This window comes from Chrysemys picta, chromosome 15 (assembly GCF_011386835.1).
Source record: "Chrysemys picta bellii isolate R12L10 chromosome 15, ASM1138683v2, whole genome shotgun sequence".
NCBI classification, from domain to species: Eukaryota; Metazoa; Chordata; order Testudines; family Emydidae; genus Chrysemys; species Chrysemys picta.
In genome coordinates, this window is record NC_088805.1 from 12,199,275 (window position 1) to 12,226,724 (window position 27,450).

Consider the following 27,450-nt stretch of genomic DNA (forward strand, 5'->3'; position numbering starts at 1 on the left):
AGGGGGCAGCGCTGTCTCTGCGTGAGGGCACAGTCACATTTTGCCTTTCCCTGACCGCTCTCCTCTATGTCCTACAGTCGCAGGCCATTTTGCAAACGCGTATTAGGGCTCAGAACCACCCTGCACCCTTCCCCCTGGAGCTGGGTAAGTGTTAGCCCCATTGTACAAAAAATGGGGCAGAAAGGGGCTAGAATTGACATGAAATCATATAGCAAGTGAGTGGTGGAGCTGGGACGAGAACCCACAAGTCCAGCTGCCATATCACCTTAGCCTAAGCCCTAAAGGATGTTTGCTCCTGTGAAACGAAATGTTATTCTACACTGGTGATGAGTATTTTTTCCTTGGCCAAGCTGAAACAGCAATTAGCATATTTTCATTTCCAGTCTCTATTTTTTTCACATCACAACAACGAGCTGCAGAACTAAACATTTGTATAAGCAGCCCAAAGGAAGATGCATTTCCCCCTCCCCCCCCCCACTCCCTGCATTTTCACTATTACAGAACTAATATCTGCATTGGAAATACCTCTTATCTCTGTCTTCTTTAAACATGGGGAGCCAAATGCAACCCTAGCCTAATAGGTATGACTTTACTAGGAACAGCAACCATTAGCACCAGAGCTGAATTAGGTCGAGGGTGTCATAAGGGTACAAGAACATTTTAAATTGTCTGTAAAAGTACCATGCAATACGGGCGCAGTTGATCCAGTCCCTTAAAGTGAGCAGTTATGTCAGGAATCAATTTGGTTTAGGGTGACTAGATAGCAAGTGTGAAAAATTGGGATGGGGGACAAAGGCGTGATAGGTGCCTATATAAGAAAAAGCCCCAAATATTAGGACTGTCCCTATAAAATCAGGACGTCTGGTCACCCTAATGTGGATCTCCCATCTGTTATTTCTCTAAAGTACAGACTAACTCTTATATTGAATCTTTCTTAAAAGGTCTCCTTTTGCCAGCACCTATTACTAGCGCTATTATTGTTAGGACATACAGTAACAAAACTATAACTCTCTCCACCTTACAAAGCTGGGGGGAAAATCCCATCCCTTCATGGAGAGCTGGTCTGACAAGGCCAGGGAAGCAAAGACTCAAGTAGGTGAGTAATGCAAAGATTAGAGTTAGCCATCACATGGGCCTTTAAAAAAAAAAAAAAAAAAAACAACCTGCATGTGAAAACTTGCTTCATGCTTGGGTGGAGGCAGCTGAAATAAGGATAATACAAGATGTATGTCAGAGAGGTGGGTGTGAGGGATTTGGAGTTGCCTGTAATGATGAATGACTATTATGTGTTGACTTGATAATTGTGATACCTAATGTTTGTATATACTGAGTTGATGCAATAGCAGGATTGTCAGGAAGGGTACCCAGGAAAGGCGTAGTGGTGGATATATATCTCAGCAAACACTTGAGATACAATCCAAAAGCCATTAATTTTGATGTCACAATTCATCGCCTGTTGGACCTGCCACACAGGTTGCCGCAGGAGTGACTCAGGCCCTGTGAAGAAAGATGGGAATCAAAAGATCCAAGAGGAGTAGGAGACATGCACTTACGCAAGGAGTGGAGAGGTTTTTGAGACTGACACCCAGCCTCCAGCAGTTATGATTCTCGGTAAAATAGATGTGGGTGTAGACTTCCTGTTTTAAAATCCTTTTTCTCTTGTGATATTTTCTTCGCACTGTTAAGATTAAACAACACTTTGGGTTAGGAAGGCTAGCTGGTCCCTGTATTCACTGCTGGGTATGAGCTTCTAATGAGCAGATCCACACGTGAGCCTAGGCAGACCTGTTTTGGTAGGGACAGTCAATACATGGGACACTGCAGGCCAGGGCCCCACTCTCAGAGTGGTAAAAACCATGTAATTCTACCTTAGGAGGGGTAAAGATGGGAGATCTGAGACTAGGCAGAGACCCGAGAGAGTTCAGAGGTGGAGCTAGTCTTGTAACCATGACCATGGGAAAGGTTACAAGGCAAAAAATGCATTACAGTATGTGTCTTGGAAGCGTCTAAGAATAGAGAAAGGAGCAGTGTAGTCCCAATGCAGAAGTGCAAAAGGAGTAAGTGGGGAACATGGAAGGGGAGGAGCACTGGGAAAATGAATGAGTATAAGAGGGAGTGTATTAGGTGGGAGGGGTCGGAAGGAATACTGGGGAAAATGAATTAGTGGGGAGGGAAGAAAGGGTGCTGGGAAAGTCCATGGGTGGGGGTTGGGTCACTGCAGGAAAAAACAAACAAAAAAAACCCCTAGGGATTTAGCCTTCTTTCTCCAGAACACAGGAACTGGAGTATATGTGCCATACCCTGCCAGTGAATAGGAAAGGGTACTGAAGAAATCCCTATTAGCAATAGTTTATGCACTAGCTCAGTTCTGTGACAATGAGTGATACACCTCTGCTTAAACTCTGTTTTTAATGTAGGCATGATGGCCTAGTGTGCAAATAATAGGGCTAATCATATCCCCTGCTAGGATGACTAACAGGTAACCCTTCATTCTAAGTGCTCAGAGAAGGGAGAATACATAATACAGAGAAACCTAGATTCAGATGACATTCATGCTAGAACATGAAACAGCAAGAGACAGGAAAGTAAGTAAAAGCAACTGCTCTGGCCTGAATGCCCAGGTAGGCACAAGGAAATCACTTTTGCCCAGATCTCAAAGGTATGCAGACTCTTAATTTCAAAGTAAGTTAGGAGCCTAATCACACTTAACAGTTAGATTGACTAGCTACATCACTAAAGGCTGTAAAAAATTTCATGCCCTGAATGTCATAGTTCTGTTGACCTAACCCCTGTGAAGACAGCTAAGTTGATGGAAGAATTTTTCCATCAACGTAGCTATTGCCTCTCAGAGAGATGGATTAACTACCTTGATGGAAGGGTTTTTCCATCAGTGCAGGAAGTATCTACACTATAAGGCTATGGTGGCACAGGTACAGTGCCACTGTGGAGGTTATGTAGCAGCTGTCATGTAGATGTACCCTAAATATCTTTGAGAATCTGAGCCTTTTTGATTAGAGTTATTTGTAACTATATAGCAGGTATAAACATTTTTTTTTAAAACATGATTTTTGGCAGTGGCCCTCAGAGATGTGTGGTCCAGTGGTCTGAACAAGTCTCTTAACCTCAATTTCCCCATCTGTGAGATTGAGATAATTCTTACCTACCTCAGAGGCATAGATGTCCAGTGAAAAGGGAAAGACCTATTCATTTTAAAAGCAAAAAAAGTTAGCGTTTTCCCTGTGTCTCACAAAAATGTATTTACTTCAATGCTTTTTACTAAAGATCTGGTTTTTTTTTGTGACTACAGTATTTCTCTTACCAATGGCACAGATTTCATTTATTTCTCATGGTACAGAGTGTGTGCACTTCTCATTAACAGTCTTCAACCACTGGTACACTTACGCAGGGAAATTGTGCGGATTAATCACACAGGGGCTGATTTTCAAAGAGTAAAAGCCCCAGATATGCAGATATTTTTACACAATTATCTTTCTTTACATGTTTAATTACTCTGCATACCCAAATATCCAATTTGCCTATGCAATCAAAATAACTGCACAGGAAAAGACAGGCACAAAAGTCGGGTTCTTACTATTTGTAAAGTACTTTACAGATGAAAAGCACCATCCTGAATTAATAACTCCTCATGCTGCTATACTAGAATGGAAACCACAAAGTGAGACAATGCCAGGTAGGTGTAGGACAGAGATTTAAATTTAACCACCACAACTTCTTCCTGGAGCACTGACATTATCCAGGGTACTGTCTGGACCAATGGACAGCTGTGTCCCCTCAATTCTCCAACCTGGGATGACTTTTACACTGCTTCGCTGTGAGACTAACCACTCCTGGTCTGCTCTCTCTCAGTCTCCAGCATGTAAATCACTCCCAGCTATACTGTATGAGTGCTCTAGCCAGCCACTCCTGAATTATATTACAGATGGAAACCAGCAAATTCCCAGTCCCAGACTTGTCCCCAGAAATGCGAGTCTTGTACTTCCGGTACCCTCCTGGACAATACAGGCTCCTTGAAAGTCCATCATTTAATTAATAGAAAATGATGTGCACAAATCTTGTTATCCCAAATGGTGTTTCCCAAACACTTCAATCCAAACACACCGGCTTAGATAAAACAATAAAACTAGTTTATTAACGACCGAAAGATTAAGTGATTACAAGTAATGAGGCATAAAAGTCAGAATTTGGCTATAAAAAAATAAAAGGTAAGATGAACTAATATCTCACTTAACAAGCTAAGTGAATTCAAAGCAAAATGTCTCTCTCATCAGATGGTTTTGCAGTCTTATTGGATGCCTTTCAGCCAGAACTCCTCCCCCAGTCCAGTGCTTCTTTCCTTGTCTTTCAGACGTTGTGGATGTTCGGGGCAGAGAGAAAGGGAGGAGAGAGAATCTGGGGAATTTGCTCCCATTTCTTATAGCAATTCTCGTATTTGAGACTCATCTCCAGCTGGGGTTCAGGCAACAGAAAGTCTGTTTGCAAGGGAACCTCCAGCTGTTCCATTAACAAGGTGATAGTCCATTTGATTATGTTGACACCTAGCTTAGGTGTTGGCTAGCCTTTTGTATCTGGGGAACCGGTTGAAGTGGTTTCCCCAGACTTGGAACATGTCTTATACAATAGAACTTTATAACTTCACGTACAACGTTGCCACACACATTTTACCAGGACAGTAGCGTTCACCAGATGAGTTTTCAAATGATACAGCACAAGGCATACTTTGTACAAAATCTAGTTTGTAAAAAGGGTGAACATTAAGGTACAGACTCGCAAGCACAGACAAGGCAACTAATGAGTTCTGTTCACGGTCCAGGTGGTGTTTGTGAGCCTGAAGTTACTGCTGGAAGCCTACAGCAAAAAATTAGGCACCAGGATATTGCATGCTCCCACATTGTGTCTGCCTGAATGTTGTCAGGATTGTACCTCCAAGAGAAGCCTGCGCATGGTAGAGCATAACATACACTAATGCTTTCCATCGATGCCTAAGAATAGAGCCTCTTGGGCCTCCTTAATCCTCCTCTCACCTCATGGCTGGCTGCCATTCCTCCTGCCTACTCAGACACACCATCCATTTTTCAGTCTTCTCTGTTGTTTCTATTGGTTTCTTGTGCTGATGCCTAACCCCTCTTGTTTTCTGTCAGCAGCTCCAGTCATTGCATTGGAATCCCTGGTATGAGACAAGAGGAGGCTTTGGGTATAGTGGGATTACTGCTGCATTGTCGTCATCATGAAGGCAGCCACAGCCACCTTACTTGTCCTGGGTACCTTCACCCTGTTCTCTTCAGGTAAGACTGGTGCAGAGAGGGAGGGAGAAGGGCAACAGTCATCAGAACATGAACTCTCAGGCACTTTATGCTTGGTGTTTTTTTTTTGCTTCGTATGGTACAAAATGGTTGCTGTTAGGTCTGTGTCTATTCTGATTACTTCAGTTCTCATCTGGTATTAGTCTCCCTGTTTGATCTGTGGCAGATGTTGACTTCATTCGTGATCCTTGCAAAAGCTTAATGCAGTTGTTCTTTGGCACTTATGTTGCAACATTGTTTGCTTTGAATAGTTGATGAGACCTGTTTGTTCTCTAGCCCTAACACAGTGAAACAATTTAGGCCTAGCCTACCTCTAAAATTTAGATCAACCTACCTACACAGTTTAGGACTCTGAAAAATTTCTTGCCCTAAGCACTGCAGTTATATCAACCTAACTTCCAGCATAAATGCAGCTAGGTGGATGGAAGTATTCTTCCACCAATCTAGTTACCGCCTCTCGGAGAGATGGATTACCTACATCGACAGAAAAACTCCTTTCGTCAATGTAGAAAGCATCTATGCTTCTGTGCTACAGTGGAACAGCTACCATCCCATTGCTGTGCTGCTGTAGTGTAGACATAACCTTTTTATATTTGGAATGGAGCATCATAGAAACTAAGGTTCTCTCTTAAATCCAGCTGAACTATGATTAAAGCATGGGGCTTGGCAGCTCCTGACAGTATTGGCAGCTTACGTAATTAAACTTATACATTTTAAAATAAAATTTCTGCAAAAAACCAAAACCCAAACCCAACCCTATATTAAGAAAACAATGTTACACAGATAAGCACTTAAAAATCAGGGAGCTACAATGGTAAAGTTGAATATACAACTCTTTGAATGCATTTGATCTGGTCTTTAATTACATGATTATTTTGTTTACACAGGGTCCTCTCTTCAGTTACATGATCACTTATTATTTTGCATACATCATCTTTTTTGTACCACTTTAAACACACAGCATTTCTTTGTACCACGTATGACAATGTATTCTGGGCACATGTCCATGAAAGTCATTTAAATTAAGAGTGCACAGTAAACTGTACTTGTACAGTATCAAAGGGGTAGCCGTGTTAGTCTGGATCTGTAAAAAGCAACAGAGAATCCTGTGGCACCTTTAAGACTAACAGAAGTATTGGAGCATAAGCTTTCGTGGGTGAATGCCCACTTCATCAGACGCAAGACTGTACTTGTACAGTGCACCACAGATTAATTCTAGAGCTTAAGATAAAAGTGAACATTTACTAGCATCTATAGGCCAATTTAGGTCCCAATCCTGCAAACATTTATGCATGTTCTTAACTTCATGCATAAAACTAATCTCATTGACTTCAAGGGGGTTACTCACATACACAAAGTTAAGCTTGTGCATACGTGTTGGCAGGATTGGGGACCAAATCTGTAACTAAATTAGCTTCATAGCTAATTGCCTTCTCCACTGAATATCACCAAGGAAGGCTGTGCTGATGGCTGAAAAGAATGTATAGGACATGGATGCGAACTATGAAACACATTCCTGTGATAACATACTATATTAAAAAACCTACATCAGTAAAGAGAGAGACCATTATCACAGCGAAATTAGAATTGTCCAAGAATGAAAAATATTACCAAAAACTATGCCTATGCATCTGAGGTTATAGAAAAAGTTGTATTATATACTGTATTATTTCAGAAACAATAATACTTTGCACTTATTATCGAGATTGAACACATCGAAATAATCAGAGATCAGACTTCATCAGTTTCTTTCTAGATGTGCCCTCGGGACATGTGATACTCTCAGAATGCTTTCAGGCATTAGTTAACCTGTATGTCACCCCTGGCAAGGTAGGCAGGGATGTTCATTTTACAGATGGGGAAATTAGCACAAATAAGAAATCTGTGTCTGCTCCACAGTCAGAGAGAGAGCTGGGAAAGGAACTCAGAATTTGTGATTCACAGTTTTATACTGTAACCTCTAAAACAGAGTTCCCTCCCACAAACCCACTGCAGGAGCTATGGAAAAGTGTAGTCAGTTCTATGTAGAACTCTAGCCTGAATGGATGCTGTCAATTTAGTAGCTAGGTCTTCATCTTGTCTCTGCTTTTTAGTATCAATTCAAGGCTACTACTGATCTGGGACACACAAACAATAGTCATCATCCTTTTTATTGACAGTATCATTTCTGCCCCCTAAGGTGAATCTGGGCTTAGTGACGACCAGCTAACAAACACAACTTGACACGTCTACACTAGCTGCAAAATCCTACTTAAAGTCATTTTAGTGAAAACATGGCAGCTAACCCAGTTTAAAACATAACCTATTTTCCTTGTAAAGAATGGCCTTCATGATGCTCCATTCAGCTCTACGGGCTGCTTTCATGGGAGAGAGCCAAGAACTGAATTCCAATTCCAGCTCTGTTACTGCTTTTCAGTGTCATCTTGGGAAAGGCACGTAACCTCTCTGCATATCCGCTATAAAACGAGGATAATATTTCCTGCCTACTGCATGAAAAAGTGGTGGGGTGGCAAGAATTAATGCTCTGAGAACTTAAAATATTCTAGAAACATTGAGTATTTACAAGCTACCCCAGTTCCTGTTCCTCCTTGGCAGATTTCAGCAAGTGAAGCAAACTTCTCTAACCAAAGAAAAGTCCAGGAAACAGTTTTTTATTGTCCCCTGGATAACTTAGGCAGCTACATTGTTTAGAAACAGGCCCAAGCCGTAAAATTCCCATCATGATCTCAAAAGCCCAAAGTTCGATAGTGTTTGGATCTAGGGTTTTAGTTCAGCATATTATATATAGTATCTGATTTTTGCAAATGACTGCTGATTGGGGTATAGATTTCAAACTCACCCTTAGATCAGGTGTTTTTGTTGTTGTTTTGTTTTTGGATCTGTTGCTTTAATGTGGGCATCTCACTATTGAAAACAGAATCCTAGCACTGAAGGGGTAGTCGCAGGGAAAATAGTCAGGAAATGCTGTTCCAGTTAAATGAGACTTTCCTCCCTTGGGCACTTTGACCCTAGAAAACAGTCTACTTTTTCCTGTTAAAGAACAAAAGCTAAAATCAGCTATGGTCAGTTTCCTCCCTCCACGTCCCTTCTTCTGAATCTCCCTCTCCCCATTTAAAGAGCGTGTCTTGCCTTCTGATCCTGCAGGGAAGAAGTTCAGATGGTGCACCCTGTCTGACCTGGAGCAGAGGAAGTGTGCTGAGTTATCTAAAGCACTCCTGGCTGTCCTACCTCTGGCTACAATCAACTCCTTTGCTAGGGTTTCCTGCATCCGAGCTCAAAATACTCATGACTGTATCGACAAGATCAGGGTGAGTCTGTAGAGAATCGCAGAGTTTATCTTAACCCCAAGTCTAGTTCTTCTGTAGTGTGGGGGGGGTGGATGGGGTGTAACAACTACTAGTAAATAGAATCCATAGGGAAGTGAAATCTAGGCAATCATGGTGATGGTATTTCATCTGTGACAAAGTACACAGTATCTGGGCAGGCAAGAAGGAGCCAGGTGATAAAAATCACTTATCAGTGATACAGCCAATGACGAGCCAAAACAGAGATTCTGTTACACCTTTGTAATCCCAATGAAATAAATAAGAGCTGTGTGGGAGCAAATGAGCAAAATCTGTCTCCTCCCTACAGCTGTTAAATCATGAAGACATACCAAAAGTCCCCTTTGCTTTTAGGTTTCAATTCTAGTTCAACTATATTTAACAATTTTTCTGCCCCTCCCCATTTTTAACCTCTACTTAATCTTTCCTGAACCAAAGAGCTGTCCTTTTTCCAAATAAAAATACCTTTGAATTATAATTTATATGAAATGAGGCAGTGAAGTGACTGGAGGTTTAAGACAACTTTCACTGATGGGATGGTGCTTCTCGTAGGGCTATGTGCATTTAAGGACAAATTCCTCTGGAGAGAAAGGAAAATATAGCCCTGGCCCTCCTAGTTGTACAGTTTCGCTAATGCATCCAAAACCTGACTGGGAAAAGGGAATTCAGTCTTCATGCTCATTCAGCACTGGCTTCCTCCAGTGGATCCCAGCTCTGACTTGGAAAAAAAGAACTGCTCCTGAGGTCAGAGAAGAACCTGGTCTCCCACCTCTTCATTCAGTCCTGAGCTCCTTGTTAATAGATGATAAAGCTATACTTATTAGGAGCTGCAGATAGTATGATTAAGGACGGAACCCAGCCTAGAAGTGTCTGAAAGGTTCTTGGAGATGCATGGTGAGGAGAATACTCAGCCAGTATTTGTGGATGGGGGGCGGGGGGAGAAAAGAGATCTGGAGTGAAATCCAGACCTCACTGAAGTCAATGGGAATTTTCACCATTGACTTCAGCAAAACCAGGATTTCATCCTTGGGGTGGAAGGATCAAAGGAAAGGTAAATTAGGCTTGTGAAGAATACTCAGGCTTCATGCAAGATGAGTACTGACACAGACATGTTACATATTTGACAATCAGTTCAAGTTGACATTCCACCATGCTGAGAAACAGGGATCCAACCAAAACTGAGAAAGCGTTGTGAAAAGTCTGTGGTGAGAGCTCTAGTCTTCAAGTCACTTATTGTTCCCATGGACAGAGGGACTCTCTTAAATGGATTTTTTCTTTTTTTAAAAAGGTGAATAGAGCAGATGCTGTCTCCTTGGATGCTGGAGATGTTTATTCTGCTGTGAAGCTGTATGGCCTAACTGCGGTGGCAAAGGAGATCTATGAGGAAGGTAGGTTAGCCAACAAACGCGTTTCTAAAATACCTTCGCTGTAACCTAATGTTATCACTAAGAGAAAGAGTAACAGAGAAAGCACCACAATGGATAACTCTAAGATGAACTCAGCCCAGAGCAGTATAGGAGAGTCAGTCCTATCCTCGGTGACAGAAAGTATCTGTAGTGGTTAGAGCAGAGGATCAGATTCTATTCCTGCTTTGGACAGTAGCTCACTACGTAACATTAAGTAATTTGTCCCATCTCTGTACCTCAGAAGCTCTAACTGAGGAGCTCTCACCTATTTCAGAGGCGGTTTGAGAGGCTTAATAGAAGTCTGTAAAGCACTTCGAGATAAATGTCAATAATATCCTGCACTTAAAGAACATTTTCCATCCTCCAATCCTGTCCCCAGTACCTATAACCCACCCCTTCCTCTGTCTCTGGAGATCCATTTCCCACTGCATCCTGGAGTTCCAAGCCTTGCAGGTAGACTGAAGATACATCCCTACCTTTCCCCCTTATCACAAAGCCCTCACCAAAGACATTGACAAATGGGAGGGAGAAGAGCAACAGGACTGAGCAGTGGGTGGGAGGGCGTTGACTTACAAGGAAGGAGTAAGAACTAAAGCCTGGCCCAGCCAAAACTAAAATTATATGATTGAAAAGATCTGAAGGGAGTAAATCCAAAGGAGAGAGTTGTATTAGAGTGATATCTGGGGGAATAACTGGAAGAAATGGGATGAAATTAAGGAAGGGAAAAATATTTGGTTGAATATCAGAATCATCACGGAATTAAGAGGTATTAGACTGTGAAAGATTCAGAAGGTAAGTAAGTGCCAGAAGCCCCACTGGTTGCAGAATCTGAAACTAGATGGCACAAATGCTCAGTGCAATGTTTCATGGAAATAAGGCCACATTGGCCTTGGACAGATGGACTGGATTTTCTAATAGACCTTTCCCATCTCTAAGTTCTATATTCCTTGCTTTGCATGTTGGTAGCTCTTGGCTAGGCGGTAGTGTCTTGGCAAACTGAGCAGTGACGTAACCAACAGAATGTTCCTTTTGGACCAACTCTCCTTTCCCAGCTTATGCTGGTAACTGCATTTCTTACATTTTTTTTGAGACTTTTTCCTTAGCCCTGGCACAGAGATCCTCCCATCGCTGTGCACTGCAGCAGTTGTCCTAAGTTTATTAAAGGGATAGTTATTCTTCCTGTATCTCCCTTCACATCATTAGGAAACTGCGTGTTTGCTGTGGCCATTGCCAGACGAGGAACTTTGGACATCCAGAGGTTAAGGGGGGTGCGTAGCTGCCACAATGGAGCCAGGTGGACATCAGGCTGGAACATCCCACTGGGCTTCCTCCTGGCTAGGAATGAGCTCCTCTGGGATGAGGATCAGCCTCTGAGCCAAGGTGGGTGAGTGGACGGTGACAGACACCTCGGGGCCAAGCTCCTGCCTATGTAAAGGAGAGTAAAGTGGTGGCAGGTGTAACACCTACTGAACTATACGGAACACACCAAGACCAAAGAGCTTGTGGGTTGGTGGACCAGTTATCCACTTGGGAAGCTTAACCACGTGCTGCTAGCCCTCTTCTGGCAGTGTCTTTTCAGTTATCCCTCACACAACAGAAAAGTTTCAGAGTAGCAGCCGTGTTAGTCTGTATCCGCAAAAAGAAGAACAGGAGTACTTGTGGCACCTTAGAGACTAACAAATTTATTAGAGCATAAGTTTTCGTGGACTACAGCCCACTTCTTCGGTAGTCCACGAAAGCTTATGCTCTAATAAATTTGTTAGTCTCTAAGGTGCCACAAGTACAACAGAAAAGCTATCTTAGCAAGAGCAACAGGAAACACCTGTGTTCTGTATTCAATGAGAGGTTGGGGGAAGGGAAGCATTGTACAGTAGCTTCTACAGCATATATGTCTTTCTATCATGCCTTTAATTCCAAAAGGATCCCAAAGCCTTTGACAAACGATAAGCCTGATTCCTCACTCAAATCTCACCAAATGGAGGATTGGATCCTGCGGCTGCCGGCACCAGTGAAGTGCAGCCACTTGTGGGGTGGAGAGTAGCAATCATCTGTGGTATAGCAAGTACACAACAGTGAGCAGAGGCTGGTCAAAGACTCCAGGTTCTTCCAGAAAGTGCCACAGATTCTTTAATGAACACACAGAGCAGACAGGGCCCTGGATTTTAAGGGTAGGGGGCCCCCATGCAGTAAGTGCACAAAACTGAATTTAACTCCCTCAGAAGGAAGAAAGATGGACTTGACCCAACTAAGATTTGACCCTGTAGTTTCAGGAAGTATTTCATACCTGAAGCTTAGACAACCAAGCTAGCCCTACTGGAGACTAATAACTTTTTACAAAGTTGCATCTGAAGAAGTGAGGTTCTTACCCACGAAAGCTTATGCTCCCAATACTTCTGTTAGTCTTAAAGGTGCCACAGGACCCTCTGTTGCTTTTTACAGATTCAGACTAACACAGCTACCCCTCTGATACTTAACTTTTTACAAGTAGCACGTAAGGAATGCTACTGTTCTCTTTTCCAGGCTTTGCCACTTGACTGTTTTTCTTATGTCTATAGTGATCAGTCAGTATTTCAATGCCAGCTGCATCCCAGGTGTTGGCGTCACCTCCCCTCAGCTCTGTGCTCTCTGTCAAGGACCGAAATCCTACGTTAGGAACAAGAACCACTTCTGTGAGACCAGCAGCAGTGAGCCCTTCTACGACTCTGAGGGAGCCTTCAGGTGACCTCACCCCCACTCTGCTTGCATTAGAAGCGGCTTTGGGGGGGAAGAAGGGATGGCAGGAGGAGAAAAGCAGGTTTAAGTGCTAATGGATTGTGTTAATCTCTCTGCAGGTGCTTGAAGAACAGAGTAGCAGATGTTGCTTTCCTAGATCACTTAACAATAATGAATGGCACAGGTAAACCCAAGTACTCCGATTTCTGTTGGCCTGAAACTTGTATTCTTTTCTACATGGATGCTTTGGGGGGAAGATGCCTAATGCATTATCGAGTCCAGTTTGAGTTTAATCTAGGCAAGCAACTCTTGAGGGTATGCCTCAGATCTCCAAGAGTCGGAGGGAAATGGAGAGTAGAAGTTAGGTGGGGAATGGTGGCTCACAGGAGATGTTCCTTGTCAGAACCACCAAAGCTTTCCATTTTAGATTACTGCCTTAGCTCTCAGCTGGCTGAAGAAGTCACTATTTATACAGCATGGCTGATCGTATACAATGAGGAACCCTTTAAAATTCCATGGGTAGCTCTGCTAGAGGAGCAGTTTTCATTGGCCAGGCTTTTTACCTGACCAAAAATTTGCATCACATACCCAAGGTCAGTCGTTCGAAGGGGTCTAGCAGCTTCTTTTTCTTTAAAGAACATTTAAATTATTGCTTCTCAGAAAGCATCTCAAATTCCCCAGCCAACGTCCTTGTGCTTTAACATCTCTCTTTGGGAAGGGGAGCAGCTCAGAGAGAAACCTTACCTGCTGACAGCTGGCATTTACTGTCCTGCTTGGGCACTGAGACTTGGAGCAGGCTCCCTTGAAAAATGCTGTCTCTCCTCTGCCAGGCCGGGTTTCACTTCACAGCTTTGATAGTTGCCCCGTTGTTTTAGATTCAGACCAAGAGGAATATGAGCTCTTGTGTCCTGATGGATCCACAGCGAAGCTGAGTGCCTATGGCACCTGTAACCTGGGTCGTGGGCCTGGGCGTGCCATCATCAGCCGCCACAACTTCCAGAAGATCACCAAGAAATTCCTCACCCTGATCCAGGTAATTTGGAACTGCTAATCAGGTTCCAAGCCATCTCTGGGTGTAGACGGAATGAGCTAGACTGCAGGTGTTGAGGCTGCTCTGGGACATCCAACGTTGTCATCTGCTAGGACAGGTACCCTGGTGAGAGTTCCAGAGGCTATTGGAGAGAGAGGGTGAGTGCACACAGCCTTTAAAGTTAGATCAGAGTATTATAGTAATACAATCTAGGAGAGAGAGGGCAGGAGTGGAGGTCTCTCTCTGCTCTCCAGAATACTAACAGCTGCTCAGTGTAGTGTAAATTTGGAGAGATCTTTGCTCTCGCTACATCCCTCCATTTGTTATTAATGTGTGGAGGGTGGAGATCTTTAAATAGTAAGGTCCAGATCCTCAAACATATTTAGGTATCTAACTCCCACTGAAGTCAATGGGAGTTAGGTACCTAAATATCTATGGGCTTAAAGGCTTGGGGAAGGGACCACTTTTGTACAGCATATATTAAAATCAGTGCTTGATCCTGATTGGGGCTCTGGGCATTATCAATATATATATTTAACAATAGTGTCCAGCAATTACCAAGAAAGTCTGACTCCGGCATCTGCCTCTATCCTCTTTCTCTGGAGAAAGGAGTTTCATTCCCAATTCCAAACCTGGACTCAAATCCGAGGGAAAAATAATCAAACATATTTAAGAGGCAAGTGCTCGGAAAGCAGTAATGCCATATATTAGGGGGAGGTAATTTAATAGTATGGGCTTGGACCACCCTTATGGGCACAGGAGGTGCAGTTTGCCACTTCTTTGCTCACAGGGGCAGCTGCATTCAGAGGGGAGATTCACCCAGGGGGAGATTTAAACTTCAGCCAACTTCTGGCAGCGTCTTCCTGGGATACACACAGAATTAGTGCGTCTCCTAGGTCTTTTGCCCAGCCACAGCCATTTTGCAGGCTATGCCCACTAGTTCCCAGGTATCTCTTCCTCATCTCCCCCCCCCCCCCAATAGAACAGGTTTGCAATGGGGTTATGGTGCTACAGTCCCAAGCTCTATCCCCTCCAGGTCAGGTTTCTCCCACCACAGACCATCACCTGTGCTCTGCTGATGCACTGAAGCAGGCGCTGGGTGTATAGCTTGACTAGGAGAGGAGGAAATGGGGGACAGTGTAACAACATCTGAGTACTCAAGACTGCAAATACTCAGGTGGGAGGAGTTACACAAGAGGGAGTAACAAGGAATCTTGGCTAACAATTACGCAAGGGAAAATATAGGACGAATATCAGGAAAAGCTTCCTGACAGCAACATTTATTTGAGTCTGGAATAGTCTCCTAAGCAAAGTGGCCAAAGCGCCATCCCTTGGAGATATTTAAAATTACAAGGGACAAAGCACTGACTGGGGAACCATCCTGCCGTGGCCCTGGGGAGATAGCTAGGTCTCCTCTAGCTCTAATCTGATTCACTCCTAGAAGCTCAGGTAGGAGTGAGCAGTGGACGGGGAGAGGCCACGCCACTGAAATTAAGAACATAAGAATGGCCATACTGGGTCAGACCAAAGGTCCATCCAGCCCAGTATCCTGTCTACTGACAGTGGCCAATGCCAGGTGCCTCACAGGGAGTGAGGCTAATAGGTAATGATCAAGTGATCTCTCTCTGACAAACAGAGGCTAGGGACACCATTCCTTACCCATCCTGGCTAATAGCCATTAATGGACTTAAACTCCATGAATTTATCTAGTTCTCTTTTGAACACCGTTATAATCCTAGCCTTCACAACCTCCTCAGGCAAGGAGTTCACACAGCGCACAGTCAACCTGTGGAAGAACTTCCTTTTATTTGTTTTAAACCTGCTGCCCATTAATTTCATTTAGTGACCCCTAGTTCTTATATTATGTGAACAAGTAAATAACTTTTCCTTATTCACTTTCTCCACACTACTCATGATTTTATATACCTCTATCATATCTCCCTTTAGCCTCCTCTTTTCCAAGCTGAAAAGTCCTAGCCTCTTTAATCTCTCCTCAAATGGGACCCATTCCAAACCCCTAATCATTTTAGTTGCCCTTTTCGGAACTTTTTCTAATGCCAGTATATCTTTTTTGAGATGAGGAGACCACATCTGTATGCAGTATTCAAGATGTGGGCGCACCATGGATTTACATAAGGGCAATAAGATATTCTCCGTCTTATTCTCTATCCCTTTTTGAATGATTCCTAACATCCTGTTTGCTTTTTTGACTGCTGCTGCACACTGCATGGATGTCTTCAAAGAACTATCCATGATGACTCCAAGTTCTCTTTCCTGATTAGTTGTAGCTAAATTAGCCCCCATCATATTGTATGTATAGTTGAGGTTATTTTTTCCAATGTGCATTACTTTACATTTATCCACATTAAATTTCATTTGCCATTTTGTTGCCCAATCACTTAGTTTTGTGAGATCTTTTTGAAGTTCTTCACAGTCTGCTTTGGTCTTAATTATCTTGAGCAGTTTAGTATCATCTGCAAACTTTGCCACCTCACTGTTTATCCCTTTCTCCAGATCATTTATGAATAAGTTGAATAGGATTGGTCCTAGGACTGATCCTTGGGGAACACCACTAGTTACCCCTCTCCATTCTGAAAATCTACCATTTATTCCTACTCTTTGTTCCCTGTCTTTTAACCAGTTCTCAATCCATGAAAGGATCTTTCCTCTTATCCAATGACAAACTTAATTTACGTAAGAGCCTTTGGTGAGGGACCTTGTCAAAGGCTTTCTGGAAATATAAGTACACTATGTCCACTGGATCCCCCTTGTCCACGTTTGTTGACCCCTTCAAAGAACTCTAATAGATTAGTAAGACATTATTTCCCTTTACAGAAACCATGTTGACTTTTGCCCAACAAGTTATGTTCTTCTAGGTGTCTGACAATTTTATTCTTTACTATCGTTTCAACTAATTTGCCCGCTACTGATGTTAGACTTACTGGTCTTTAATTGCTGGGATCACTTTGGAGAAAGGAGAAACAAACAAAGTCTCCTTCCCTTTAGCCTCCAAGTGCCCACCAATGTGAATTATTATGCAGTTTGTTATACGGTTCAGGGACTTCTGGGTGCAAGCCCTTGATTACGTCTCCATCCCCATATTTACATTCCCTAGTGGATAAATAGTGCTTGTTGCCTCCGCTTCCAGGCATCTCGTATTCAATCAAAACTGAACACCGACTACATAAGATTTAAGAAAGTTCTTACAAACCTCCATATCCTGCCCCTGAAATAGCCCAGGGTAAGTGAATAATTTAACCAAAACAGATACATTTTATGCTGTAGTCTGGAGCTCTTGCCTGGACAATTGCAGATAGCAGGCTCCCCTGCGGGAGCAGAAAATGAGCATCAAAGCAAATCATGATCATCCGGATGGGACAGGAGAAGCAACAGTTCCTCAAATAACTGGGTCCCAGACCATGTAGGGATGGAAACCAACACGTAAAATAGATGCACGGAGGGTTTGCCCTAATCCCAGGGAGTGTTAGAGTTCTGAGTACTACATTACGATCACCCCATACTTGCCATGACTCTAGACAGAGGAGATGTAGCAACAGGGCGGCTAGTCACAGAGGAGACTAGCAGCATCTCTACAGCTAAAGCCATTGTACTTTTCCTAGCATCTCTTTGGGAAGAATGGAAAAGAAAGGGCCAAGTTTGAGCTCTTCACTTCAGTGCCATTCAGGGGGAAGAACCTGCTGTTCCACGATGCCACTCAGCACCTGCAGCTGCTCCAGGACAAAGCAGAGATCTCCCACATCCTTGGCCTGGACTACGTAGCCCTCTTGAAGGGACTAGGCCATGAAGGTGAGAGCTCTCCCAAGGGAATGGGACAAAGAGGCTCCCACCTCGTCGCAAGGGGGAGACATGCACAGACACAAAGAAGCCAATTGGAAAAGACAGCTCAGTACATGGGTGATGCTAACCCCATTGCACTCTCTTTCCTGCTGCTGCAGGGAGCTCACTGGACAACAGTGTGATACGCTGGTGCTGCGTCAGCAATGCTGAGCTCCGCAAGTGTGAAGAGTGGGCCCTGAACATCAAATCTGACCCCCTGGTCTGTGTCCAAGCCGCTTCAATGACCAACTGCATTGAGTTGATCAAGGTAAGAACCTATATGGAGTAAACAGGAATGAAAGGCACAGGCATGTCTGTTCTTGTCCCAAACACTTGGAGGCAATGGAGATAAAACCAACCAACAGAGGCACTGAAGAGAATGAGACTGAAGGGTCCTCAGCCCCCGCAGCCACTGGGGTATGGGAGAGATCGGCACTCAGTTACATAAGTTACGCAGGTTCTAAATTGTCACGGTCACAATTTCAGGGTTAACTACACCTTTGACACTACCTGTCCTGGTCTTCAAGGGCACCTACTTAAGGCCTCAGGCTCTCAACCATCACCTCTTTGCATCTCTCTCCCTCCAGACAGAGGGTTTACACTTGCAATCCCTCTGCACCTCACCGTGATTCCTCCAGCAAGTCTGACCTGGGGTCCAGTATCTGTTGTTAACCTTTCTCCATAGGCTACACAACAGTGTATAGCAGTTATCAACTAGCCTTCACACAGCAAAATACATTCATTTTTAGGCAAAAGTACTAGAGGAAAATGTATAAAAACCAACACACATTCCTATATGTATGCTAACAGCTTATTAGAGGTCACCCATCGGTCCTAGTAGGCCAAAGTTTTTTCCAACCCTTCCACAAGGTCCTGCCCTTTTATGAATTAAAAGAAGGCTGAAAGTTAGTTCACACTTGGCCTTCTGAAACCAAAAGCCTTTTTTTGTTTGAATCTATGAAAAACCAGATTGAACTAGTCTACACAGGCCTCCCCAGGGGAAGGTACCTCTCTAGAGTTGTTTCATCTTAGTGACTCACCTTAATCACCCCCTACAGTTTTTAGTTCCTAAAGGAACTGTGGTAGCCCTCCTTCATGGAGTAGAACACAATCATGCATAAATATAAGACTGTGGTCCCCAAATACTGCATGGGGTTGCAATATCGGTCACAGTCCCATGTGTTACTCTCTGATATTGTTGGCAGAGTAATGAGGCCGATGCAGCCACGCTGGATGCCACGCATGCCTACATTGCAGGGATATGTGGGCTGGTCTCAGTAGCTGCAGAATGCTATGGTGAGTTTTCTGTTCCACAATAATCCCTGAGGGGCAGGCAGTGGGAAGACCAAAAAAATAAAAATAAAAAGCTACCATTAAAAACCTGGTGAAATTGCCACTCAGCTGTGTGCCTAGCTGCAAAGGCAGGGGAATGGGAGCCAAGAGAGCTGAATAGTCTTCTCAGTTCTTCCACTGACTGGCTGTGAGCTCTTGGGCAAGTTACTTAATCCATGCCTCAGTTTCCCCACCTATAAAAGGAAACAGTTATACTGACCTGCCTCAAGAGAGATGCTGCAAGTCTCTAATAAAGTGTGTGAAGTGCTTCACAAGTCTTGGATAAAATGCTATAAATGCAAAGGATTATAGAAATTAATGGATGGGGTGCAAGATTCTTAGCCTTGAGAAACCAAAATCTAGAGGAAGCTGCATCTCCCCAAGAACTCTTGAGGTAAGTTTACGATGCAATGAAAGACCTGTGGCTGGCCCATGCCAGCTGACTCGATCTGCAGGGCTATAAAATTTTCAGAGTAGACATTCAGGCTCTGGCTGGAACCTGGTCTCTGGGACCCTCTTCCTGAAACCAAATATCTACACTGCAATTTTATAGCCCCCAAATCCCAAGTCAGCTGAACCAGCCACAGCTGTGCCACAGGTCTTTTATCACAGTGTAGACATACCTTCAGTGGTGGGTGGAGGGAGGAGAAAAAAAAAAACTTTTTTCTGCACCTGTGAGGTCCATGACACCACATCCATTTTGGGAACAGGGAATGTGGCAGACCTTAAACCCTTTTCTGATCCAGCACAGCTGGGAAAGGGAGAAGACCATGATTTGATACTTGGGTATGAGGAAGGAAACATTCCCATATTCCGATTCTTCATCTAGCTGAGCAGAGTCCCTCTGTCTCAGTAACAGTCAATGTCATTAGATCCCCTGCATTGAGTAAGTGCTCACTGCTTGACCCACAAGCCACGTGCACTTCATGGAGTGCATTTTTCTATGGTGGGAATGCTGGCAATGTGAGCCCTGGAATAGGCCTCCCCCCCGCCCCCTGATTAGACTCTCCAGATGCATCTTTCCTATAAACGTGTGGCGTTCTTTAGTGATTATGTTGGTATCTAGTACATGCTCAGCGCACACTGAATAGCCAGTCACCAGTTCTTGTGTATATGGTTTTGGGTTTTCAAACATCACTCTGCTCTTGCTCATCTCTCCTGCCCAGGAGAGGGGTGTGCCCCAGCTGCTGGGAGAACAAAGAAGCTGACCCACCTTGCAGATAAAGGTAATGGAGGATCTTTGAGGTATGGGTTTCTACTTTAATTAAGTGAAGTGGCTCCACCAGGATGCTGAGGGCATGTCTACACTTACTTCCGGAGCAATCGATTCAACCGGGGGTCGATTTATTGCATCTAGTGAAGATGTGATAAATTGACAGACGAGCGCTCTCCTGTCGATTCTGGTACTCCACCGGAGCGAGAGGTGCAGGCAGAGTCGATGGGGGGGGTGTCAGCCATCGACTTACCACAGTGAAGTAGATCTAAGTATGTCAACTTCACATAGCTGAAGTTATGTAACTTAGATCGATCCCCCCCCTCCCTAGTGTAGACCAGGCCTCAGGCAACTCTGCTGGGATAAGACAGGATTCCTAAGAGCTGTGAAAGTGAGGTGACTCCCAACTACTCAGCAGAGCAGCTAACAGCAATTGCAGGGCTCTGCTGGTTCATACTTTACCCCCACGGAGCTGTGATGATGTCATGCAGCAGACGCTCGAACTTCAGCCAAAAAAACCCAAACCCGTTCCAACAAGGCTCCATTAGGGATAGAGGAAGGTTAGGAGACAGGAAGAGGAGTTCTCACTGTACCTAGAGGTAGTGATGGTACCTTGCCCTGAGCTACAGCTGTTAGGACTTACGCTAGCATAAGGGGTGTGCGCGCACTGGTTCTGGAAGAAGGAGAAACCTTCTGTCTGGGGGCTAGAGGGTTCACTGTCCCAGGCAGCAGTGCCAGGGCTGGATTTTTGTGGCTCGGAAGTCAATACAGCTCTCAGTTCCCTGCAACTGAAAGAGCTCAGTACAGAGGACAAGGGAAGGGGAGACAGGAGTGTCATTTTAGGGAGGATACAACCGGTTCTAAAACTTACTTTTAATATGGAGACTGTTCCCATCCAAGATGTCTTGCTGGCTCGGTCTAACTGGTTGTTGTCATTGTCACACAGCACTGCCACCTGTCTACGCTGTAGCCCTGGCAAAGAAGAATGACAGGCATGTAAATATCCATAACCTGAGGGGACGGCGTTCCTGCCACAGTCACCTGTACAGTCCTGGGGGGTGGCTGCTCCTCTCCAGGTACACAGTGGGGGCTCTGGAGAACAACACTGTGAACTGTGATATCGGCTCTGGTAAGGACTGCACCAGAATATCTACCAAGTGGACAAATGATGGTGCCAAGAGGGTCTGGGAAAGAAGGAGGGAGGGAGGGAGGGAGAGTGGAAGACTTCAGTCATTCGTACACATCACTTATGACATTCACCATTGCTCCACTGTGTCCCTCCAGAATACTCTCCTGGTCTAATGGATTTCTAGTGGGAGCACTGCTAGTAACCTCGACATCTGAAATTATTTATAATGTGCTTGTCACCACAGTATGTTTAAAAATATTAAATACTGCTCATAAGAGACAGATACCCATCCTCCCCAACAACTGCCCTCCATACCCAGCTTTAAAACCCATAATCTAATACCTGATCAAAGTGTCTTGCACCATGCTCTGAAGGTTGGCGGATTCTGTCTGTAAGGGATCAGAGAGGTCAAGTGTTAGGAACTGAGCTGCCCTCAGTGTGGCTAATTAAAACTTCCAGCTATTGGCAAGTGAGCAACATCCCTGTCTGTAGGTAATGTGATGCAGTCAGTATTCCCCCACATACACAGACTCACCTGCAAAGTTTAGTTTTATTTATTTGCCGTCTGCCATTCTCCCTCACCCAAGCAGGAGTTAATTTGTGAACTCTTTTACGGTAGGTCTTAGAGCATACCTACTCAGTGGATAAAGTGTCTGGTCCTCTAATAAGCAACAGAGGGTCCTGTGGCACCTTTGAGACTAACAGAAGTACTGGGAGCATAAGCTTTCGTGGGTAAGAACCTCACTTCTTCAGATGCAAGATCCACTTGCATCTGAAGAAGTGAGGTTCTTACCCACGAAAGCTTATGCTCCCAGTGCCACAGGACCCTCTGTTGCTTTTTACAGATTCAGACTAACACGGCTACCCCTCTGATACTGGTCCTCTAATGTTAGTAGCTGGGTGAGACAAGGAGACAGGCTCAGGAAATGCAAACTATCTTACAATGGAGAAATACAGTAGCAGTCCCTGTCCTGTATTAGGAAAGAACATATTTTGAAATGCCCCACATTGACTAACCTCATCTCTTCCTTCTCTTAGCTTACCAGAGTTACTTTTGGAAGGGTTGTATGCCAGGAGCAGACAGGAACCTATGCAAAGTCTGTATTGGAGGTGATGAGATGGAAGGGGCTAAAGCGTCCAGCAGGTGTGCTGCGAATCATAATGAACGCTACTATGGAAACATGGGTGCGCTCAGGTAAGTCCCTCTGTTTGAGGCAAGGATGCAGCTTAAAAGCATCACCCAGAAATGGCTCATTTCTTTTGCCTGCAGGTTTCCTAGGCTGGACTCTTATTTAAAAGCTGGTGACCGTAAAAATTGCCTTTGGGTCAGTGTATTTTATTTCAACTGCGATTGCTATGGGACTGCTCAGCTGGCTGGTGATTTAAAAGTTATATTGCCATTTCTAATGGAAAACTAGACAAGATAGTGATTCTTAACTCAGAATCCTCTAATGATACTTGGTTCCCAAACCCAAGCCTACTCGGAGACCAACTGAAGGGGTAATAGTTGGAATTTGAACAAGTAGTAGTGCAGGATATGAAAGGCAATTATGTAGGGAGGAAATCATTCCCACCACCTAATGGAAAGAGAATATAAAATAACTGGAGACAGAGAAAGCATAAATAGAATGTTCCAATCTCTGTATTTACAATGAATGTAGTTGAACAGTATTAGTTTGGCAGCCCTAGAGACAGAAATCCAGATGCAATATGGTATTGCGAGCTTCTTTATACTGCCCTGCCAATATGCCTCAACTCCAATTTGGGAGTCAACTTTAGGAATGAGGAGGTTATTCAGTCTCCATGCCCACTGAGACCTTGGTCTGTTTGCTGAGATTGCCAGCAAGGAGGCAAATAGTTATTTATAAGAGACACTCGTTCCCCAAGACCAGCACAGACCACTAACTCATTTCACACATAGATTATCCAGTTGCTTCAGCATATGGTGGTACCTTTTGGCAACCAGTGACCTAGACTAGACTCAAATTAGTATCCAAACCCTTCAGTCATCTACTGCTCCCAGAAGTTCTAGTCTCTCAATCTGATATTGTGATAAACTATTGCTTTCCCTTGCACTAGGTGTCTAGTCGGCAGTCCCAGTGGAAGGAGCTTTGGGGACGTGGCTTTCCTGGAACATCATAACCTGCTCAAGAATATTGAGAGTGAGATTCAGTTTTTCCCATCCTTTGAGAATTTCAGCTGGTACCAAAGTTTCTTCCCACACAATGATCATGATTCCGAAACATCCACATACAAAGGTCTAATCTGAGCATGCAGTTGTTTCGTCTGGGTTTAAAGTCTGCATTTGAATGCTCCAATAAAGCACAAGATTCAGTTACAATTTAGTTTGAGGGGGAAGAGGGAAATAATCAGTGACAGCAGGAAGATAGAGAGAAACAAGACTTGGAAAGTGCCCATTTGGGAAAAAGGCTCCTTAATAGCTTCAGAAGACCCATTGACTCTCCCTGCCATCACAGCCTTGTCCAGAGGCTAGTATAGTTGTAGTATTAGTTGTATACCCTTATGCTTGACCAGAGAGTGAAGAAAATCGGGGTAGTAAGGTAAGAGATACCACAATATATGCTGAAGTGTAAAACCCTTGTTTGTGCTGGGAAATGCTCTGAGGCTCCTACAGACTCTACATGACAAGAGAACTGATCTGACTTTATCATAATGTGTTATTTTGGACACAAGAACAGTGCATATAAATGGCTACAAAATCTCACTACTGTCCATGTGAAATTAGCTACTTGTCAAAGTTCTCAACTAAGTTACTTTAGAAATGGCAAAAAGCAGAGCAGTACAACGGACAGAAGGGCTGCCAACTGGCATGTTTTAAAATGAAAGTTAATTTTAGTTAGAGCAGCTTAAAACAGAAAAGCATTGAAACCCCCAAACACTCCTTTTGCCAATCTTAATAGCAGATAAAACAGATCACAGCCTTCAGGGAGAGAAGAAGAAAAGGAAGCTCCATTTTCATTTGGCCTTGCTAACCACTAAGTAGAGTCTTCCCAAAAGCACATTGAAATTTCTGCAGTCTAAATTCCAGAGAAAGGTGTTTGTAAGACACTGTGTAGTCTTTCAGAAAAGATACATGTACCCATAAGGAACTGGACCTCCATTAGAACAGACACACTGATTAGCAGTTTCTGCAGAGCAGTTAATGGCTGAATGGTCATGGAGACTGAATTATCTTTTCTCTAAGAGGTCTTTCCAGTTGCAGGTTCAGATGGATTGATGGGCTGATATGGCATTGATATACATTGCAGTTGTCACAGCCTACAGTCACTGAAATACAAAGCCTCCCTACAGAAACTCCTATGTACCCACTATACATGCTCTGTAGATGACTGTGGCAAGTTAGTCATAGACAAATTTGTTAGTCTCTAAGGTGCCACAAGTACTCCTGTTCTTCTTTTTGTGGCAAGTTGTAGTTTTTGGACACAGTGCACTGAGAGTTTTTCCTTTCCAGTGCTAATACTCTGCATGGGATTTCACCATGTCTCAACTGAGATCTAGCTGATGGTGTGGAACACGGGATTTACTGAGCTCAACCCTACTGCCTCTCCATCTCCTTTGCAGGTCTGCAAAGCTCAGGTTGGGCTATGGGTTATACCCTAAATGACTTTGAGCTGCTGTGTCTGGATGGAAGGCGTGTCGCAGTCACAGACTGGGCAGACTGTAACCTCGGTCCTGTTCCTCCTAACGTAGTCATGACTCGACCAGTGACTACCACCAAGATATATGGCTTCCTGATGAAATCCCAGGTAAGGCAGAAGATGGGAAAGGATTGTTATCCTGTTCTGGTTACACACTATTGAAAACCCCATCAAGGTCCAGAGTCCAAAACCTTCCAAACAAAATAAGAAATAAAGTACCTCCACAGCCAGCACTAAAGGTTTAAGACTGCATAGGAGACTAATGAAAAGACCATTCAGATTCTCTAAAGGAGAGTTTCAGCACCAGTAGCTCCTACATCATGATCATATTCTTGCTGAGAAACAAGCCTCTGTGGTGTTGCAACAGACAATGAGTTAACATGCGGGAGGAGACTGCAAGAGCCCCAAATAAGGCTAGCACTAGCTGAATCCTGTACATCTCTCTCTACGTGAGGTTGCTACATGGCTGAAAATTCACCTGCTTCATCTATTTTGTTTTCTGCTTTCTGAGTTTTTTCTTTTCTTTTCTGTTAAGGAAACTCTGGAAACAAATCTGGATTCTAAGTTCCATCTATTTCACTCACAGAAGTATGGAGAAAGTGATCTGCTCTTTAAAGATGCTACTCAGTATCTTGTTCACACAAGTCACCTGGGCTATCAGTCAATTCTTGGAGAGCCATTCTTTCAGCTGGCAGAATCTGTGTTTAACTGCACACATGCAGGTAATGTGACGTAGTTCATGTTGAGCTAGAAAACACAACCTTAGAAGCATGCCTGGACAGTAGCTGTCAGCTCCCTACTGACAAACTCATTTTTGCTACTTCAACTGCTGCTAGGGAGTTCCCCCAAAGCCAAAATTCCTTACAGCAACTTCTGCCCATGGGCACTGGTATGTGAATGTTCTATGGAGCTTCCCCACAGATAACATTGTTAAAATAACCGTTGCTCCCAGCTCCCAGTAGACACAGCACTTCTGCAGTAATACCCATTGACTGCACGGTTTAAAAAGATTCTCACACTATGGAGAGACAGTGAATAGCTAAGCAGGTTATAGTTTAATCTTGTGGCTAAATTCAATGGTAGTGTAAAGCAAGCACAGGTTTATTGAAGACAGGTCCATTTATACCAGTTGTGATTTTGCCCCTTGATCTCCATAGACCAGCTCTGTGGCTGGGGGGTGGGTGGGAAAGAGTCACTCATTTCTTACTTGGAGATGCCAAGGTTGGGGGAGAGAAGTCTGTTTTTTACAGTTAAAATTTTAATTTTGCCTTTAAAAGGGACACTGTCACACTGAACTATTAAAAAACAAACTCTTTTCAATAGTATGGCTGGAGAATTTTAAATTACTATAAAAGTTTTGTATAAAGCTACTGAGAGCAATATCAAGGCATGCAACTGGCCATCAACAAAACCATGAAGCCAACTATATATAAGGTGCTGTTAAAGGCAGAGTAAACAAACTGAAAATAAAAAGATTCATACTAGCATTTCAGTTTTACTGACCTTAGGTGCAGTATGTATGAACTGTTCAGACAGAACTGTAATTTTATAGTTGAGAGTTTTAATTAAAACACTATATTTTGATTTATAGATATCTTAGAATTCTGCAAACAGGATATCTGCACATCTTAGACATGCAGACATATCTACAGACGCAACACACAGAAGTTCCACAAGACATCCACCACCTCCACCCAAGTTGAAATCAAGAGATGCCAAGAGGATTTTCACCACTTGAGACTGGCTATTTTCTGTTTCATAAAAGCAAGCGAGACCTCATTTAAATACTGAAAAAAACGGAACCTTGCAGTTACCTTGCACCTACTAATATATATGCTGGTAATACTGCTCAAATGTCACTCCTATTTCCTATCCAGAAGCGCTGCCTGTTACCTACGTTCACTCCATTTGGTGTGGAGTATGGCATCATGCAGCGCAGTACAGATCAGAGAGCAAACCTTGAGACTGGGCCAGTGGCATCAGAAAAGCAGCACCAGCAATTAAGACCAAAACTCCTTAGTATTTCCAGTTTAAACCCCACTCCCCACCACCACAATTCAGCATCTTTATAAGGACAGAGGCCACGCTGTAGGCTACATTGGGCCTAGGAATTATTCCTCCCTTTACAGACCATGGACATAACGCAGGTTATTGCCTCATTCCCCTAACATGTTTTATTTATACTACATTTCCATTTAAAACAACTTGTTATCCGAGGTAACTGCAACATTTCTTTTATATGCATAGATCTTGCTATAGTTAGCCACTACACACTACCTATATATTTACATGTAGCATAGACAAGCAATAAGTATATCCATTTCTGCTATGAATAGGGAAGGGTTTATTTCTCTTCTGTTTGTATGACCAACCAAGAACGTGTACCAAGTGAATCAATACATTTTGCACTTATCCCTTAGCAAATTAAGAATCTAGAATGAGTAAGTTTCTACCATCAGAACCAGGTTCCTATATTTTTAACAGGAGA

General features: G+C 43.5%; 1 protein-coding gene and 1 long non-coding RNA gene across 5 annotated transcripts; one reads left to right on the forward strand and one right to left on the reverse strand.

The window, feature by feature from the left end:
- The first annotated feature begins 8 nt into the window (after window positions 1–8).
- Window positions 9–27,387, forward strand: LOC101950947 (serotransferrin-like). Of its 3 annotated transcripts, none has more exons than XM_024108708.3 (18): window positions 9–144; window positions 5,160–5,303; window positions 8,466–8,629; window positions 9,933–10,032; window positions 11,254–11,430; window positions 12,606–12,768; window positions 12,882–12,946; window positions 13,638–13,795; window positions 17,413–17,599; window positions 17,749–17,897; window positions 18,835–18,925; window positions 20,128–20,187; window positions 21,121–21,303; window positions 22,342–22,498; window positions 23,383–23,465; window positions 24,886–25,070; window positions 25,498–25,684; window positions 26,554–27,387. In XM_024108708.3, the coding sequence occupies exons 2-18, from the start codon at window positions 5,246–5,248 to the stop codon at window positions 26,592–26,594; spliced, it is 2,208 nt and encodes a 735-aa protein (XP_023964476.1). In that variant the 5' UTR covers window positions 9–144; window positions 5,160–5,245; the 3' UTR covers window positions 26,595–27,387. The 3 variants fall into 3 exon arrangements, with proteins under 3 accessions (XP_023964476.1, XP_008170259.1, XP_023964474.1); XM_008172037.4 differs by having other exon boundaries at window positions 13–144; window positions 5,163–5,303; XM_024108706.3 differs by lacking the exon at window positions 9–144 and having other exon boundaries at window positions 5,110–5,303.
- LOC135975744 (uncharacterized) lies at window positions 13,786–21,782 on the reverse strand. Of its 2 annotated transcripts, none has more exons than XR_010592754.1 (3): window positions 21,646–21,782; window positions 21,046–21,146; window positions 13,786–13,934 (listed from the first exon to the last, which is right to left on the reverse strand). It is a non-coding gene; the product is annotated as an uncharacterized LOC135975744 (long non-coding RNA). The 2 variants fall into 2 exon arrangements; XR_010592755.1 differs by lacking the exon at window positions 13,786–13,934 and adding an exon at window positions 20,395–20,528.
- Window positions 27,388–27,450: the final 63 nt, after the last annotated feature.

What these genes read in the sequence shown, in the direction of transcription:
- LOC101950947 (XM_024108708.3), top strand. Translation starts at nt 5,246, where the DNA reads ATGAAGGCAGCCACAGCCACCTTACTTGTCCTGGGTACCTTCACCCTG. An exon ending in CTTCACCCTGTTCTCTTCAG is followed by an intron (nt 5,304 to 8,465) that starts GTAAGACTGGTG and finishes CTGATCCTGCAG; the next exon opens with GGAAGAAGTTCAGATGGTGC. An exon ending in AACAATAATGAATGGCACAG is followed by an intron (nt 12,947 to 13,637) that starts GTAAACCCAAGT and finishes CCGTTGTTTTAG; the next exon opens with ATTCAGACCAAGAGGAATAT.